General features: G+C 42.8%; 1 protein-coding gene across 4 annotated transcripts in view; it reads right to left on the reverse strand.

Annotated features, from left to right (window-relative positions):
• UBA3 (ubiquitin like modifier activating enzyme 3) overlaps positions 1-19345 on the reverse strand; it is a 313667-nt gene that overhangs the window by 110520 nt on the left and 183802 nt on the right. For all 4 annotated transcript variants that reach the window (XM_069206585.1, XM_069206583.1, XM_069206584.1 and 1 more), the window contains one exon: positions 2374-2427. In XM_069206585.1, the coding sequence (XP_069062686.1) occupies positions 2374-2427 (54 nt within the window). The remainder of the gene's footprint in view (positions 1-2373; positions 2428-19345) is intronic.

A 19345-nucleotide genomic window follows, 5' to 3' on the forward strand; every position in this document is an offset into this window, starting at 1 on the left:
ACAACACTTAGTGAATGTATGTATACAGACCCACATGCATATTAAACCAGACCTTAGAAATATTTCCTTACATATGCATATTCCTACATTTGAAATTTGTTTCTATTAAGGGAAACTTTTTATTGTTTCTTACACAATCCTTATCTCCATGGATAAAAAATTGTATTACTGTTTCTGTCTCTATACCTTTAATTTTCTACATGAATGTCTTTTTTTTTTTTTTACTTTCATCTATTTCTCCTAATCGTTTTTTTTTAAAAAATAACCATTTAAAAAAAAGACATACCTTTTCTATTTTTTTCTAACCCTTAAACTTTAAAGTTTTTGACATATGACAGCATATTTACCCTCAATATATTGTTTCCTGCAAAGCAGTAACTCCCATATTATGTATTAATTAAGTTTACCTCCAAAGTAGTGACTCAAGATCTAGTGACTCATTATCTAGTGCTCTCTGATTTGGAGGACTTGAACAAGGAAGGGGGGCGGAAGGATACATCTTACTGGGATTATAAATGCAGTGACTTGATTTCAAGTTATACATAGATTAATTAGTACTACAGTTGCGGTTTTGGATAAACTACATACATTTCTAGAACAGGTAAATCCACTACAGAGATGCAGACAATTTATTCCTATCATTTTACACACTGAGTGAGCAAGGATTCCTACTTATCGCCACTTACCTAGCAGCAGCACTGAAGCTATGCTCTCTTATATTTTATTAGTCATGATTTACCATTTTCATTGAGCTTCCTCTTTTCAATGGTATGTCATTCTTGTACAAAATTACTTCAAATTTGAACACTTTGCGGTTATTTGTTAGAACTATTTATTCTGCGAAACCTACTGAACATACTGCCAAATGTATGCTGTAGTAGTCATTTTTGCTGACATACTAGTGGCATGCCTCCAATTCTTTTTATGAAAACTAACTGAAATATGTTAGTAGTTTTTATAAAGGTGTCACGATCCATTTAAGAGGGATCTGTGGCACAGAAAGAGCAGGAGTAATATATGACCAACAGCCCCTGAAACATTTTCCATAGTAAATACACTGAGCGGTTTATCAATATACAGTAGGTATGCGTTAGAATATATATTCAGTGTAAGCATCTGTATATGTGACAGAAATGAATAAATACAATCAACAGAAATGTTTAACACATTCAATTGTATAGGACTGTAGGTTGACTACGTAGCTTGTGGACCTGCATTAGGATCTTGATGTGAATCAACCTCTGTTTTTATGGATGCGAAGAGCACAGACAAAAAGCACGGAGAATCTTGAGCATGAGTGATCTGTAGTAGGTCAGCCAACTCACAAAAATATTTCATCACAGTATTCGTGGAAGCAGGCGGGAAGGGCTGTGCGCATGCTTTCGTTATTAATTAAAAAAAAAAAATAAAAATTAGAAACTTGGTGTGCCTGTGTTGCAGGAAACAATCTCCTTGTGCTTTCATTGGAGACATCCGTTGTCTATGCCAGAGGTTACTGAATTTGGAAGTGATACAGACAAGAATGTTGGGGTAATATCCTTAATGATAAAAGCACTACAAAACATGTACATGATCTAATTTGTGGTGTCCTCTGTTCAAATCATTGTAAAAGGTGATGCCATTGTTATTTTTCTACTGCCATTTTACTTTGCATATTGTGTCCATGTTATACATAGCCTATTCTGTTCTCTCCATTCTGACAGATTCTCTCGTGCTTTGCACTGTTAAGCAAGAATTCACAAATGAGTATCTCGGCGCCTGGTAAGTTTACATTTGTATCTCTTTTCAAGGTGCTCTTGCCCTCTTCTCAGGAGAAGGGCTTCATCTGTCAATCTGAATTCCAGTTTCTGTCATGTGTAGATTCATTTGAAGCAAAGAATTAAGAAATCTGTAACAGTCATCCAAATTGGAGAGAAATTAGAACTCAATGCTCATTGGTGGTTAGCATGTTGCGAATCTGGAAAACTATTTTGCATTTGGTTTTTCTGAATAAACTTAGCAGACTTACTGAAATGCAAGAGTCCCTGCCATCAGGAACTCATCAAATTTCAGGTTTTTATTTATGTTCAAATAGTGGTTTACATTTCGATTTAAGTGCAACCAAGTAATAAAGGAAAATAAAACACCAGGTCTTTAAAAGCTGCAATTCTCCATATTCTACCAAAGTAAAAACATCACGAATTGTGTTATTTATTTCTACTAATAATAATGTGAGTTATCAATCAGTTCCATTAATCTACTGTAACTTACTACAATTCATTTGGGCAAAAAAGGAATCTAAAAACCATTGTTTGCTTTGTATAGGAAAAGGGATAGATTTCAACTGAAACACAAAGTTAAATAAATGTTTTAATCAATTAGAAAGGTTCTTACCTGCTATTACTGCATTTGTTGATGCTACAGCTGGGATAATTCGTTTTACCACTCCTGCAAATAAATAACAAATATTTTTTATTTAAAAAAATAGTAAGTTAGAAATTCACATTGTCAGTTAAAAAAAGAAGAGGCTGGTAACGAAAGCATAAAATTACTTGATTTTTCCGTGCATCACTCAATAGACCTTTTTGGTCCTATGTTACAACTCATTAGAGAAAAATCTATAGTAGCCTACAAAGACGTATACAAAATAAAATAATATTCAGTGGCGAAAGGTTCTAGACATGAATGTATGAGGTAACCGTTAGGGAAATAACTAAAGAATGTGAGGTAGAGCTCAATTTGCTAGAAGCACTGGGAAGGAATCATTTAATCAACTTGGAGAAGCTGACAATATCAAGAAATATTACACAAATTAAAACATGTGCTCCTAAGTATTCTGAGATTATCAACAAATAAACACCTTATGCATCTGCCCTGCTATCTTATGCCATCACAGATTAGCTGGCTGTTTTAATCCTTCAAGCCTGCAAAATGCTATTGGACCCGATACCATACTAGAAAAAAATATGATGTGTAAACCAATCTATAGGAGTAACCCATGTCATAGATCTGTATGACTCGGCATACATCTCTATTTTCAATACACCAGGTACGTATGCACTCAATGTGACCCATTCTGTGAGAATATTTACTAACCAGTCCTGCAAAAATGTATGTCAAAGACCGGAATTCTACTTACAGAGGAAAAGTAGATGTTGAATATTGCATGAGAGAACAGAATTAATCTATTCAAACGAAGACTCATAAAATAAAACTAAAGTAAGTATAACCCGTCTCAGTAGAAGGGGATAGCTAGTGTGCTGGAAAAGTCAAAATATAAGCAAATGGTTAACTTCATGCTACGCAAATGGGATTCTCTATGTGACCTGGTGGTCATTCCTGAACGTCAGTTACATAATAGTGTATATTTTTCATCATTGTATTAATTTCTAGGAATGTAATCTGTTGGTCAAAATTTCAATGTTTCACAGCTTCTCATATCTGAATCACCTAATGTCATTGGGTTGGGAGTCCCACAATATCTTTCAAATAGCAGTATGAACTTTAAATGTATCTGAAATTCTCTGAGCATTGTAAATATATTAGCAGAGTCACCTCACTAGATTATATCCACATCTTAGCAATACAGTGTGCAGAACACCAGTCCCTCAGATGGCCATCATATCTCAGATTTGAACTAACACTGTGAAGGGCATAAATGGTAAATGATCCTCAGCCCAGAAAGAAGAGACCACCACATGGGCATCATCCTTCTGCTGGAAAGTTATCAGCCTTGGAGAACTGTAATTTCAGCACTGTAACTTATTTTTCCTACAGCAAAGCACCTGTAGTAGAATAATGCCCCTGAATCAGAATAGCAAGCCACACTCTTGATTCCATAAGAGGTTCACTATACTGAAAAACATTTTGAAAGACCTCTTATTGACGATGCCTCCTTTTCCTTCTCTAGGACCCCAACTGGGATACATTGCCCACCTCCTGTTTGATTCTTCAATTAATGTCTGTGCAGAGTGCTCATCAACTGAGATCAGACTTTCTGTTTTAAGTAGTTGTGGTTAATGTATTTGCAGCAAATGTACAAGTCACATGTTCACTGCATGACAGACGTACTGGAGCAGCTTTAACATAGACGAAGCATATTTAGAGGGTGTCTGACTGAACTTGCTTCTTAGTTGTGATGAAACCCATGGGTGTTTGGCCAGCAGGGCTCGAATGTCAACTTCTAGTGAATAGACAACCTGTAGAAAATGTGTTTTAGACCATACTGGATAATATTTATGACTTGCTTCAGCCTGTGCTTTTACTGCACAGTAATATATGCACATTCCACCTACATCACACAACCACTGCACTGTGCCATCAACATAAATTGTATTTCTGTTCAACGTGTAAACAGATTATATACAGAAGATGTGCCTTGCAAATTCAACTCCTTGTGTGACTGATTTGTTTCTTAGGAATTAATCACCACCATGAAAGGCTGATTACAGGTGTCTTTTGTAAAAGCCACATTGGATTCAGAATGACTGAATGAATGAGTGGATTTGTTAAGTCCATGGCTACTCTAAGGAGTGCCCTGGCGCTAAACAGGAGGAGCCCCCAAGGTACACAACACATAGGGCCTGATTACAACTTTGGAGGAGGTGTTAATCCGTCCCAAAAGTGACGGTAAAGTGACGGATTTACCACCAGCCGTATTACGAGTCCATTATATCCTATGGAACTCGTAATACAGCTGGTGGTATATCCGTCACATTTGGGACGGATTAACACCTCCTCCAAAGTTGTAATGAGGCCCACAATTTTTTTTTTTAAAAGCCTTACTGCCCTACAGAGAAAAGACACGATTTGAAGTTTTCTGCAGAATACAGTCTCAAGGGGAATCAAACAGTTTGTGTGGGAGCTCGTTCCACGCTTTAGCTGCCCGCAAGGAGAAAGCCTTACCTCCCCTTCGGAAATGCTTGAAGCAGGGAATCAGCAAAAATGAGGCAGAGGTAGAAAGCAGCACTCTGGTAGGAAGATACTGGATAAATCTTCACCAGATATCCAGTACTGGACAGATACTATGAACCAGAACCATGGCTTTAAATAGGATTCGTTTTCTGACGGCCAGCCAATGGAGATCTGTCAGGGCTGACAAGATGGAAGAGTACCTACGTAGGTGCAAGAGAAGGCTAGCAACTGCATTAGGACCACCAGCAGGCGACTCACGATTCAGAACTGGGTACATATACTCTCTAGGCTTAGCGCTTTGAGCAAATTTTCAGGAAACAATGTTCAAGATCATTTTACCTTCCTGCTTCAACATCCAAGCATTAATGCTGGGCAAACGTGTGACAATTCTTCAAGGAAGCTGCTCTATATGTCTTTTAGAGGTTCCCTATATGTTGGCTGCTGATGTTGCCACATTTCGTGAAGATTTGACCTTTTCTATGCCCCCAACAGGGACCTACCTTTGCATGGCTGAAAGTGATGATAGCTGTTTCGTCTCTAATGATGCCCTATTTGAGAAAGGGAAGCTGTTACAAATGACCAAATTGCCTAAGGTCATTTGTTATGATAGTTTAGTATGTTAGATATCCTGTCTAGGTTCAGAGAACGCAACAATTCTTTGGTTGCACTTGTGAGATTTTGGGAAAAAAATACCTTCAGGAACATCAGCTTGTTGACATCGAATTCCATTGGTGCTCTGGGGATGTATTGTGGAGCATAACGTTTATGTGATGGAACCTGTAACCTAAAGCCACTTTTGGAGAGGTTGCTTTCCAAGGTGGCATAAGGTTTGAAGAGAATGCAGAAGGGAATCATTCCTAGGAGTGAGTTCATAAGACATACAGAGGTGTACTGTAGTTTCTGAAGTCCTGGGCCAGAGCCTGCAGGTGAAAATGCATTTAAACAAAGCGTTTCTGCTATTTGTGTTCAGAAATGCTACAACCTATCAAATAGCCGCACACGCCCTTGTGGATGCCACCGTGGACTAGAACTATGCATGCTTTGTGAACTAGCTGTCCAGATAATGGATTATTTGATGGCTTTGTTTTCGCAGGAGGGCTGACACTGGCGCCATCGATTTCGGAAAGATCCTTGGGGTAAATTTGATGGGGAAAGGCACGCTCTGAAATGGCAATGGTAACCGGCCTCTTTGAATCAAATGAAATGCTTTGAGTTTGTGGGAATGTGGAGTGTGAAAATGTGTGTCTTGTGGGTCCAATTACCTGAAGATCTGAAGGATCTGCTGCAATATGACTGCTTTTTGAAATACTTGTTGAATTAACACATCTAAAATCAAACACCAATTGGTGGGCTTCTTCCGGGGGGAGAAAAGGCTCGAGTAGAATCCCTTGTCTCATTGGGGATAGGTTAGAGGGCACGTTTTGTGGCATGGAAGGGATATAGGTTTTGATTCATCTAGAGGCATTTGAATTTGTGAGTATGATTGGACTGCAAATGGTCAAAGGCCCATCTGTCTGATAGGTGTTCACTTGTTGAGAAAAGCTGGTATTCTCCCTCATACTGGGCCTCGAGTGTGGTACCGTGCAGCAGTGGCCGGAGAAGACCAGTGGGCAGAGTCACCTACTGATGTCTTGTGATTTAAACCGTAAATCCCCTTTCCAAAGTTTTGGCTGCTTACGTAGGACGATGTACATGACTACCTATATTCTGGCTGTAAACACTATGTCTGAAAGTAGCACTATTGTTGGACTGGGCTGGGTGATACCCTCTTCAATAGGAGAACTGGGTCTTGTGTCTGGCTGCACAAAAAATTGCAGGTGACCAAGCTTGAGGACTCCCAGGGCTTAGCTGTATCAGTGTCTGTCTGGATATGTTGGAGAGCACTGCCCATTTGTCAAATAAAGCCTGACCCCGGAATGTATGTCTAAGATGCTGCTTTGGACCTCCAGTCTGAAAGATGGCTGTCTCAATCATCCCTATTCATAGAGGACTGCTGTACCTTTTACCTGCTTGAGGATTTTAATGGCTGCATCCTTAGCTGAGTCAACATCTGCTGAAGCCCTTTCACTCTCTTGAAAGATCGCGTTGGCTTTGCTGCCCTTCTCATCTGGTATTGGTTTCAAACAAAGTGTAATAACTAATCATATCTGGCAGCCGTATTAACGGAATAGCCAGGCAGGTAACAGTCCTGGTGAAACCATTGAGGAGACTCACTTTCTCAAGTTATTCATTCTCCTCCTTTTCCTGTCAGGTGAAGCGTGTTGGAGGAGGTGGGTTTCACAATCCCCTTTTAGCCACTTGCATCACAACAGTGGGTGTCACAGTTTAAAATTAGACTTAAAGGGGGAGAAATTTGTCAGCACTAGGAATTCCTGCCCATCTTATGAGGCGAATAATTGTCCTTCATTCTTCTTCTTGAACTCTGGTTTTGATGGGAGGGAATCAAGGCTTGACGAGAAAAGTGGTAACGCAGAATGGCTTAAAGCAGGGGTGCCTGTTGGTGCCAGTTCTCTTCTCGCTTCATACTTGTGATTTGCCTCGCAAAGTTGGTATGGTAAAGGTGGATTCCCCCAAACTTGGTCTAATGGAAGTTGGCTGTCTTTTATATGCTGATGTTATTTTGCTGGATTTAACTCCAATAGGTCCAACAAAGACATCATTGTGCTCTGGAAAACTATGCAGAGGAACATTATTTAAGTCTGAATACTTCCAAGGGTAAAGTACTGACCTATAGAAAGAAAGGTGTTAGAGCCGGACAACATTTTCATTCATTCTTGGGGAGTGATAAGACGGAAGTAGTGCAATGTTATCCCCACCTTAGTAGGATCTTTTCAACTATTTGCTTAAAAAATTATCACAAACGTCAATGTAAACGTAAGGCATTGTCACAGGCTTCTGCTATCCATAGACTATATAAATGTTGTGGGAAAAGGCACTTTGCACATGTCCTATCGGTTTACAAGGCAAAGGTGCCACCTACCTTGAGTTATGCATGTGAAGTGATGGGTATGCGACAATGGTCCTTTTTTGAGATAGTAGAGGGATACAACTTTGTAATTTAAATTATTTGGTCTCTCCATCTGCTCTCAGTCTTGAATTTGGGTTATCCGCTACAATTGTGCTAGCTATGTCAGCTATTCTGAGGTGGGGAAACAGTTTGCTGGGAGGTGAAATGGGGTCTATTCAAGCCGCACAAAGTATGACATTTTTAACATCATGAGAGAAAGATGTGGACTTTATTCCTCTCATATAAAAGCACTGGGAATGTTTGAAATTGTTCACAATGGGGTTTGCCATTTCTAGAACCCTTTTAAAAAAGTTTAAATAGAAAAGAATCACTGTAATGGGGGTAGGAAAAGGGTATTCTACTCGGCTCTCAGCTTGCGAGAAATAAGATCATAATAGAAGGTAATATATGCAAAAAACCCAACCCTGCCTTCTATGGAATCTCCCACATGTTTTTTCGGAGAATCATTTTGTTACTAAGGCTAAATCTTCTGAGGATTAGAGGTATGTTTCCCGCCCTAACCATGGAAGTGCAAGATACTTACCAATGTTAATGGCAATTTTGGTGGATACTCTTATGGCAGATTCCTCACCTTTTGAATACTCCACCATGTGTTAGATTAGAAACAAAAACGTTATACCCCTGCGCATCGGTACGTGGAGTTGTGCAGCTTTGTGCCAATCTGATGCTGCTCCGGAAGTGGCATGTAAAGCTGCATTTAAGCACCACTCAAGAACGCTGCTGTCAGTTGCTTTCTAGTCTGTCTGCGGCCCTAGATCCAGAACCCAATAGCAGATTGCTCCCGATCAGTGTTCAGATTAACAACAACAAAAAAAAGTCCAGTTCAAGGAACATGGTGTTTTTTTTGTTTGTTTTCCTTTTTCTTTTTTGCAGGGGATGCGGGGGGTTTCGGGGGTCAGAGAGCGCTTAAAAAAAAAGAAAATCAATGAGGAATCTGATGTTAGAGTATTTATGAGAAACTGCACTACCAATGTTAAATGGTCACCTTTAACTGCAGGTTGTGGGTCTGTGAATTTGCTCAAACCAAAAAGTCCTGAAGGACTGAGCTGGTGCCCTTGTTGCCAAGACAGTAGTGCTTGGTGATCTTGTGGAGTGATGTCCACATAGCAAAATGGCTGAGGTTCAGAACTGGTATTCCCCGTGCCAAAGCAGTGGTAGCTGCTTTAACTCTGGTGGAATGAGGAAACAGGGCTTATGGAGGTTGCTTCTTAGTCAGTGTGTAGTAAATATTTATGAGGAGAACAATCCAGGTAGAAATGGTCCTCTTCTGCACTCCTATGTTTTTTTTATTTTTTTATTTTTTTAAGATCTGGTGACTTGAATTCAACAAAGATTAAATCGTCCACATGATGTTCTCTGGTTGAGAGCAATGTGGAAGCTGAGAGCTCTTTTGGAATTCAGCCATTTGAGTTTCTCTTCCTTCTCAGAGAGGTGAGGCGGAGCAAAGAAAACTAGGAGGGTGATGTTTTACCCAATATGAAAATAAGTCAACACTTTCAGAAGACAAAAAGCTCGGGTCATCAACACAGGCTTTTCTGGTAAGAATGTCAAGTATGGTAGTTTAACTGAGAGGGCCTGTAGTTCACTCAAATACACCAAAGTTATGGGTACGCAGAAAACTACATTTAAAGTAAAAAGCCTCAATGGAGTACCTATTAGGAATGCGACAGCCAGATTCAGGTCGCACTGTGGCATGATGAAGGGTATGAACAGAAACAAACGCTGCAGTCCTTTGAAGAAACAAATCACAACAGGTGAGTTAAATAAAGAAGGCTGGTCAGAGAAGTGCAAAAAACTGACAATTTACCTGTAACTATGCACAACGCAAGTCTTTGCTGGACTAAAAACAACACAAAAAATAAACAGGTCAGATGGTTTGGTTTGAATTGGGTCAGTCAGCTGAGTACCACCCCAAACCACAAACTTGACCAAACGACAGGTGTATACTGATACAGTTGAGGGACACCTGGCTACTAGAATGACATCAACCACCTTGAGAAGAACATTGAATGAAGTCAACTGTTGTCGCTTCATTTCCAAGATGCAGAGAAGGTTGCGTTGACCAGTGTGAAGGACCATTACTTGCTGCTACGACAGAAGAACCTCCTGAAGTACCACCTTGATCAGAGGATAGAGGCTCATGCCCAAGCGCTCCTGGTACCACACTCATCTTGCCTATTATGGCGTCACTGGGCCCGGTCATTTCTGATCATCTTCAAAACATGGGCCTACGAGAGGTAGCAGAGAACAGGCATAGGGAAATCCAAAGCTAGATGAAATGCTTCTCTGAGCCAGTGTTGTACTGGGAACTCCAACGTGCAATAATAATGAAGCTGGGTGTTCTCTGCAATGGCGATGAGAACGAGGCAAGGTTTTCCCCATTTGCGGAAGAGACCTTGCACTATCTACAGGTGTAGCTCCCATTCATGATCCCCTGGGAACCAGCAGGTAGGTTCGTCCACCCAAACATTCATAAAACTCACCATGTAGTGTGCCAGCAGAAAAATCCCCAAGTGCTCCAGCCTCTACCAGAGGTGTAGCACCTCCTGACACACAGCCTATAACTTCACCTCGCCACACCTGCTGCAATACCATGTGGCAATGGTGCTGTCCATGAGCATCTCCACCAGCCTCCCTTTGATGGTTTGCAAGAATGCTTTCAATGCAAGTAGATAGCCTGCAGCTCCAGGTGGTTGATGTGGAGCCGGACATCCACTGGAGGGCAGATGGCTCTGATCTCCAACTCTCCCAGACAGCCTCCCCAACCCAGAAGCAATGCACTGGTCCTTAATGTTAGCTTTGGGTGCGGTAAAGATAGGTCTGTCACTGACCCAATTTCAATCTAGCAACCACTACCGCAGAGCGTTTGTAGTCTCCTCCAAAAGCTGGACATAATTCTAAAGATCTCTCTTATGCTTAGATCACTGGGACTTCAGTTCTCATTGCAGAGCCCGCATATGCCACCTGACATGCCTTACAAGCAGGATGCATGAGGCTAGGAGCCCCAAAAGCCTCAGTCATTATCACAGAGATCTAGGAAAGAGGGTGAAACATCAGGGTTATAGTCTGAACGTCCGGGACCCTCCAGAGAATAAACATGGAAATGCACTGTGTCCAGAAAAACTCTGATGAAGGATTCAGGTGTGATTTCAACATGTTGGCAGTAAGCATCCTGCAGATCGAATGTCACCATTCACTTTCTCAGGTTGAGGGCAGACAGAGCCTGTGGTAAAGTGAGCATCTTGAATATGTCCTTTAGCAGGAAGGCGTTGAGAAGACAAAGAATAGGACAAAGGCCTCTGTCCTCCTTCCGCACAAGGAAGTAACATAAGCAACACCCAGTTCCTACCTGTAAGGCTGGAATCCTATCTATGGCCCTTTTTGCTAAAAGGGCCTGCACTTCCTGCTGTAGGATAAACAGATGGTCCTCAGTCATCCGTCCTGAGGATAGCAGAAGGTACAGTGGGGTTGGATAGAAATAAAGGGGAGGGCATAACCCTGCTGAACAATTTGCAGGATCCACTTGTCCAAGGTGACTGCTTGACACCCTTGGAGAAAATGCAGGTCCTGCCTCCTATAGTGTGGCTGTGTGACTTTAAAGAAGCACAGAAGCGGTCTTACTGCAGCAGGGGGGCATGAGATTGGGCTGTACGCTGGCCCTATCTGCACTGTCTGTGGGTGCCACGGTAAAAGCTATGGTTTCCGCTGGTCTGGCTGCAAGGGTAAGTATTGGTGGTATTGAAAACCACTGCAATAGACGGGGGCAGAATGAATGTCGAAACTGATGGGCTGGGGCAGACCAGCCAAAGGAGCATGCAGTGGTGCTGCTACTTTTGAAGTACTCAAGGGATGAGTGCCTTCTCGAAGAAGAGGTGAGAGCCATCGAAGGGCATGTTTGTGACAGAAGACTGGACATCTCCACAGAAGCCTGTAGACCTCAATCAGGTGTGTTTCCTAAGTGACATGCTGGAGCCAACTGCCTGACCAAAGCAATCAGTATTATCCAATCCACAAAGAATGGCGAGTTTTGCAGCGTCACAGCCATTTTCAATGGCTTGTGTAAGGGTGGGGATTAAGTATGCCGGTACAGAAGGCAGCAACTGGGCAACAGAGTCCCACAGGGCGTGAGTGTATCAGCACAAAGGGAAGCTCGTGTTAACTCACGCCACTGCCAGGCTGGTGGTGGAGAACATGCGTTTTCAGAAGGTTTCAAAGTGCTTGAACTATGTATCCTGCAGGGTAGTAGAAGAGGCGTTTGGGTTGACCTAGCTTATAGATGCTTGCCCTACTAAGCTTTTGGGGGTCGGTGCTGAACTAAGAACAGCTAGGTAACCTGGGCCTAGACAGTGGTGCCTTGCATTTTGCCTATTTAAATCGGACTAGACCATTGCTTTGTCCATGTCCCACTGAGGGTAGCCATGAGGGCCTCATTAAAAAGCAACAGGGGCTCAGTATTAGTCTGTCCAGGTTGGAGGACTTCGGTGAGAACATTAGTTTTCATCTTCAGAGTAGGAAAATGAAGGTCAGCCACCCTTAGCATCACAACGGCAAAGGAGGCACTTTCCTCAGCAGCTGGCCCAAGTGGAGAGACCAGCACAGTGTCTAAAGAAGTATCCAGTCCACTGTCATCTTGTAGCTCATCCTATCATTTGTCTTCAGTGTATGGTTGAGCAAACATATCCCCTTCATCACAACAGTCATTCTCAGAAGCTGTGCCAAAAAGATTACGTATGATCTGGCCCTTTCTTGAGACAAGGTTAAAGTATGTACCAGAGGTTCCAGAAAACACCAAGGACAGACTTGGTGGTAGAGTTTCAGTTGCAGGTCCCTGTGGTTCCTTTGGGGCCAAAGGCACGTCAGAGGGAGCAGGCAGTGTGCTGAAGAGATCTGTAAAAACTCTTGGATTTCCTGGGGTGTCGCAGAGGGACCCAGAAATTTGGATACCCCAGGACGAGTCTCTGAATTGGTTCAGAAGGAGATACAGTCTAGGCACAAGAATGAGAAGCTTGTTTATACCCTCATGTCTTCTCACGAGTTCAAGAGGGGTGGCAGGGCGCAGAGTCCAGATTTAACTTCTTGTACTTCTTTTTTGACTTACCTGATGAGTCAGGTAGTGATAAAGATCTGTTACCGAAATGACTTTGGGAATGGGACAGTCCCTTTGACCAGTTCCAGTGTGGAGTGTTTCAGTGTTTGGCAACATACAGTTTTGTTTCAGTGTCCCATATGGCCTTTTGGATGCATCAGGGCGCAGACACTGCAGTCGTGGTCCAACACCAAGCACAATTCTGGTAAGGACACGTCACAGACATTTGCTAGCAACAATCACTACAAGGTTTGAACTCTGTGGTTTTAGGGGGCAACATTTTCATTTGCACATTGATTATTACAAATTGTTTGGGTTTTTGAAAAAATTAGCCCTGTAAAGAGACGCTGGGCAACTCTAGATCTGAGGCTGGTGGCTTGGAAAGAAAGGAACTTATGTCAGAACGCTTGGGTGGTGCTTATATGCACCTCCACATGATGTAAGCATGCAGACTCATAACATCTATCGATCCGCAGGGGTACTATTTGAAAATTCCCAGACCTAGTGGGGCGCCTCGCAGAATATTCAAAACGTGAGGAATCTGCAGTCAGAATGACCCATCAGAATAAGGTGTTTTACCTGCTCAACAAACAATGTAGACGACCGCACAACAGCCATAAATAAGAAATGTTTCAAAGAAGGTTTGGACAGTTGGCTCACCAGGCATTGTATACAACTGTCTTTTGAGTCACACACCCATGATAGCAACACAAACATTTTTAGTGCAGCTTTTTAATGAGAGAAATCAACCCACTCTTCCTCTAAGGTGGAACCTTACGATGAAAGAGCTAACCATGTTGATGAAACCACTCTTAGCCATGCGAAGACTACAATGAAGCAGGGCAAGACAGCACTCGGCCTGGAAGGTTAAACTAGGCTGTGAGGTTGCCTTGTTGGGATGCACCAAATGTTTGGAATCCACCATATTCTTTATTACAAGTAAAGGCAAGGAAGTATTCTGTAACTCAATAACCTCCTTAAAATATCCTCTTGCATGAAGCCCATCAGCTCATTTGAGCAATTTGGCAAAGTACAGCTCAGCACAATGGGAAGTTAAAAAATATCCATTTAAAAAAAACTGACTTTGAGCCCCTGAAAATAAAGAGGAGAAAAATGAATTTCCAAATTCAAGCACAAGGCGAGAAAGGTATGCTGCTACATCAGACACAGCAAGTTGGCTATTAGAAATAGTCAAATAGTGGCTCAAATCCTTAGTCCCAAGAGAAAAGACAAGGAGAGCAAAAAGGAGCTTCTACGTTAGGTAAGGGTTTTTGTAGAGTGCAGGTTACACCCAGAAAGTGAATCATGGTGCTAAGAGCTAGACCTTACCTGCATGGATGCAGGATCAATAATGTTTCTAAAGGAACAGGGTGAGATCAGACAGCTCAGGAAGGTTTAAACACTCAGATCAGGATGTGAACTGGCTGTGCTCTGGAGACAAAATTATTCTTGCAGAGACCATTTAAAGAAGAAGCTTGCTAGGAAGAAGGCCTGGTTTATAGACAGCTTGCAGAAAGACGTCACATAAAAAAGGGAAATAAAATATTTTAAGGAGATTCTATCACTACAGGGATTGTCTAGTCAGTCAAACTCACAATCACTTTTCCATGAAAGACCTCAACAGCATCCAAATAAGAGCACCACTGAACCCACCCCGGCAAAGTAAGGGTCAAAGAACCTGGTGAGATCATCCCTCTAAAGATTCTTGATTGAGCCTGGTACACTCCAAAGGAGAGGACAGCTTTGCAGTGCCCCCGGCCTATTTTGCAAATCAGGTAAGGCCTCTTAATTACCAGTTAAAATCCCTGGTAAGAAATGTTAAAACTGGAGCTGCTCTTTCGGTCATGGGTAGTATTCCTACCCACAAAGCTTTTGTACCCTATGTACTAATAAAAATCAATCGCACATGGTTTTGGCAGTGATGATCACAGTTAACACAAACTGGCAAGTGGATTCCTTCAGCATACAGGTCCCAAATTAAATTAAACCAAAGGGGTTATCCTACTCCTTCAAATGGAGCGTCCACAACCCAAGTAGTGCAAAGTAAGGAACAACTCAGTTGTGCTTGTATGGAGGTTCATCGATGTAGAACAACCCATTTGGGGACAACTAAAATGGGTGAAACATCCAAGTGGAAAGACCCCACTAGGATACCATGTATGGTCTCCAGCACAACTCTCTGCAAACTAATTGCCCAGAGAAACAGCTGATAAGGCAAGAAGCGCTTAACAAAACTACCATCAGTTCCTGTAGTCTTCCTTAGCATTGACCAGTGCCTAGTACACAATAATGGAGATTAAGGATGAAGAGGCCACTTTGGGAAGGGTCTGGAATTCTTAGATAAAGCCCAATACACTCCTTGGATGTTTAAGCAATGTCCCAGGAGCCACACCACTTTTATCTAAACATAATTTAAGAACTGTACGTAACTTATGAACTAAAACATAAACTCATAGCTGAAGAAAGCAATGGTACAACAAGCACATACAAATTAGTGTTACATCTGGCATGAAGCAGGTTCCACCCTGGGCACGGAGAGGGATGTGCATTCAACCCATGGAATAACCACTCAAGACTTTCAAATATCAAAGAAAAAAAATAATATCATGTCAAATTCTAAAGTGTATTAAATAAGACGCCCAATGCTAGGGCTCCAATCCCTTCATATGATCACAGGCCGTACACCAGCTATCTTATTAGTTAAATCTTTTATAAATTTTTAGAGAAAATGCATACGCTCACCTACAACCCTTGGGTGGTGAGGGCAGTAACTAAGAAGCAGTAACTGCAGGGGGAAGTACAGGATAATGGAGAGGTGGTGCGGAGGAGGTGGGAGGAGGAGAAGTGTGGTAGAGGAGGTGACCAGGAGACAAAAATAAATCCACTAATTACTCAGTGCAGGGCCATTAGATAAGCGGGCAACAAAGTTGGAACCATATAATGATTGTATTGGGGGCTAACTTGCCAGTCAGTCTAAGCACCCTGAGAAACATTGGGTAGGTGAGTTCCCGTACATCACTGGCCACGAACTGGATGCAAGTGCTCCACATCTTATTAGAATGCAATGTCCCTTTCACAGAGGACGCGATCTTCTCCACTGCAAGGTATCCTACAGTCTACGCAGCCAGGCCAACTGGGGTGGCACAGTATCCTTGTCCCAATTTGACAAAATAGCTCATCTAGCTTCCCAGAGGGCTAGAGTAGACAGTGGTTCCCACATGTGGTACTGGGACACGTGGGGGTCCATGAATCCTCCTCACAGGGTCTGTGGCTGCTTAAATTTTTTTTAAAGGCTTAATAAAGTGTATATAAATCAAGTGGATATGTGTGCAAATGAAAATTTTAAAAAACGCACTGTAAATTTCAAGGAAGCTGAAATTGGAGGCTATAAATTAAATTAGTATTCTCAGATTGGTTTGTTGGAGCAGTACAGGTGCATCAAACAGAATAAAGTACGGAAGATGTGTGGCTTCAATTGAATTTAGAAAAGCTCCAGTCTTCCTATTAAAATGTTGTATTTATATTGGTTTGCAGATTAAGTAAAATGTGTTATCAATTGTGTATTTGCTTGATCAATGCTTGTTTCTGTACTTTTTGTGTATTGTTTTGCAGCTCAAATCATCAACAATGTTTAGGCCGGGATCCTCGGCTTCCAGTAATGACTGAGTTAGGGGTGTGGGGGAGAATAATGGGGTGCAGTGGATTTCAATAATCATTCAGTGGGGGTCCCCGCCTTACAGTAATGATTAAGTGGGGGTCCAGAGAAGTTAAAAGGTCAGGGGAACTCTGGGCTACGGTAATCACCTTTGCCATAGTGGAATTAAGCAGACAGGACAGCGGGTTAGGGAGCCCCCAACAGAGTGTAGCTGGGGAAACATGAAATGTTGGTGATAAAAACCTCATCTATGTCTGCATGTACCTCCTCCTGGTTCCACTGCAATTTGGGGCAGTGCCAAAAAAGGTGGATAAAAGGGTGCCCCTTCCAGACAGCCACCCTAGCTGGGGTATGATACCAGTAGTGTGCCATTTTCAGCATGGATTCCTTTCCTGATGTGGGATCTACAGAGGATAGAAGACCATTCCCTAGGTGTAAACATGCGTTCTAACTCAGCCTCCCATCACATATACGCTGGGGGCTGGCTGTGGTCGAGTTCAAAGAGGTGTGGATGTCAGACAGCAGGTGTTTGTCGCTGGTCTTTGTGAATAACCATTTTTCAAGTGGTCTGCTGGTATGTGGTCGGATGGATGGATGTAAGAGAGCTTAAACGCTGTGAAGTGCCATAACTTGCTGTCAGGGAGTCCGTAGTTTTCTTGGAGCTGCATAAAGTCTAGTGTCTCAGTACAGTCATATGTACTGCCAATGTGTTTGTAGTTGGCTGTTTGTCACATATAACAGTCTCTCCTCATGAATGTGGGCAAGAATGCCGGGTTCCCCATTATAAAGGTGAGTGGAGAAATAGGTAATGACAGTCCTCTCCTTGTCATCAACCTGTTCTACACTAGCATGGTTGATCTAGTGACGAGGGAGATATGTACCACCACTGGGCAATGTTTTTTGGGGCGCCAAGGGACATTCCCACCATGTCTTGGTATATAAAGCATCAATAGTTTTCAGTCAGGGTCCTGTTCTATTCAACCATGTAGTTAAGCTGAGCGACTAAATAGCAGTGTGTGAATTGTGGCATCTAAAGTCCACCATCTGTGGCAGAAAGATACACTATTTTTCTGGCACTGCGAGGTTTCTTACTGTCCCAGATATATTCTGCTATTGAGCGTTGGGGCTTTCTTAGCACATGTGGTGATGGTTCAGGGTAGTGTCTGCATGACATAGAAGCTTAGGTAGCAGTGTCATTTTTACTTTATTGCAGTGAGTCTGCCCATCTAGGACAGGCCGCCTCCACTCCAGCTCTGGAGGTCTTTATGGGCTGTGTAAAGGAAGGAGCGACAGTTGCAATCTTTCTTCTCCCAAAGAGAGGAGCATAAAGTAAGCCCTAGATAGGCACCCCATAACAGCTTATTGAAAGGGACAACACTACTCCAGCCTAGCTTGGTCATGCCGTGTGACGGTTAAGTTAAGAACTTGAGTTTTTTTGAGGGCTTACTTTGAGGCCAGAGGCTCTTCCAAATGCTTTAAGATCTGTCACAGGTGGTGGCCTGAAGTGGTCCCCTTGGTCCTTCCTGCCAGCTGTCTATCTTGGGAGACGGTAAACTCTTGCCTCTCCTTGCAGGACAGTACCCCTGTGCACGACGACTGTTGCAGCTACCACGGGGTGTTTGTTCCCCCTCCAAGGGATCATTAGGCTCTGTGTAGCCCCGGCCCCCAGCACTTCTTCCTGCAGCGCACAGTCTCCTGTCTGCTGCTTCAGTGACGCGGGACACTCCTCCAGGTGTGCTGAGTAGGCCTCACTGCGACTCATGTGCGTGCTTGCCAGTGGGTTGCCTGTGGGGGCTGCCTCCTCTTCTTGTGACTCTCCCAGCAGCTGAGGGTCACCCCAGGTCCTCTTCAGCCTTGCAAAGCCATCTTCTCAGACTCTTGCATTTGCAAAGGCTTGTTGGCAGTTTAGCAGCACCACTGACCGACTGCCGACATGGCTATCACTCATGGAACTCCTTTTCTGCTCCTGTGCTGCACTGCAGACTTTCTTCGTCCACCATCGACCTGGTCCTGCATCCACAGAAGGGTGGGTAGTGGCTGCTGCCATAGCCGGACACTCCATCACGAACTGGACTTGATCACCTTCCTTTGCAGGACTTCTTTCAGGATCCACCAGGTTTCTTCCAGTCTTGTCTGGGTCTTGCACATTCCTCTTCCAAAGTCCTCCTGTTGGTTTTGGAGAAAACCAGGTACTTAACTCTTCTCTCCTGATCGCTGGGGTGCACCTTGGTACCTACCTCTAGGGGTTCCTAGTTCCTTTAGCCCCCCTCTACTGATTCCACTTCCTTGGGTGGGGGACTGCCTTTCACATTCTACTTTTTTAGTATATGTTTGGGCTCTCACTATCTACGATTTTACCAACGCCTATTGCATTCTATGCTATTTCCAGATTGTTAACGTGTATATAATAGTGAGTTTACTTACCTCCAGTTGGAATATGCCTATTTAGTATTCTAGTAGTTGTGTCACCATAATAAAGTACCTTTTTTTTAACTGTGTGGTTCTTTCATGTGTGTAAGTGCTGTGTGACTATAGTGGTAAGCTTTGCATGTCTCCTAGATAAGTCTTGGTACTCATCCACAGCTACCTCTAGAGAGCCTTGCCTTTCTAGACACTGCTTACACTTCACTAATAGGAGATACTTGGACCTGGTATAAGGTGAGATCACCATAGGTGCTCACCA

Source organism: Pleurodeles waltl, chromosome 9 (assembly GCF_031143425.1).
Source record: "Pleurodeles waltl isolate 20211129_DDA chromosome 9, aPleWal1.hap1.20221129, whole genome shotgun sequence".
NCBI lineage: Eukaryota > Metazoa > Chordata > Amphibia > Caudata > Salamandridae > Pleurodeles > Pleurodeles waltl.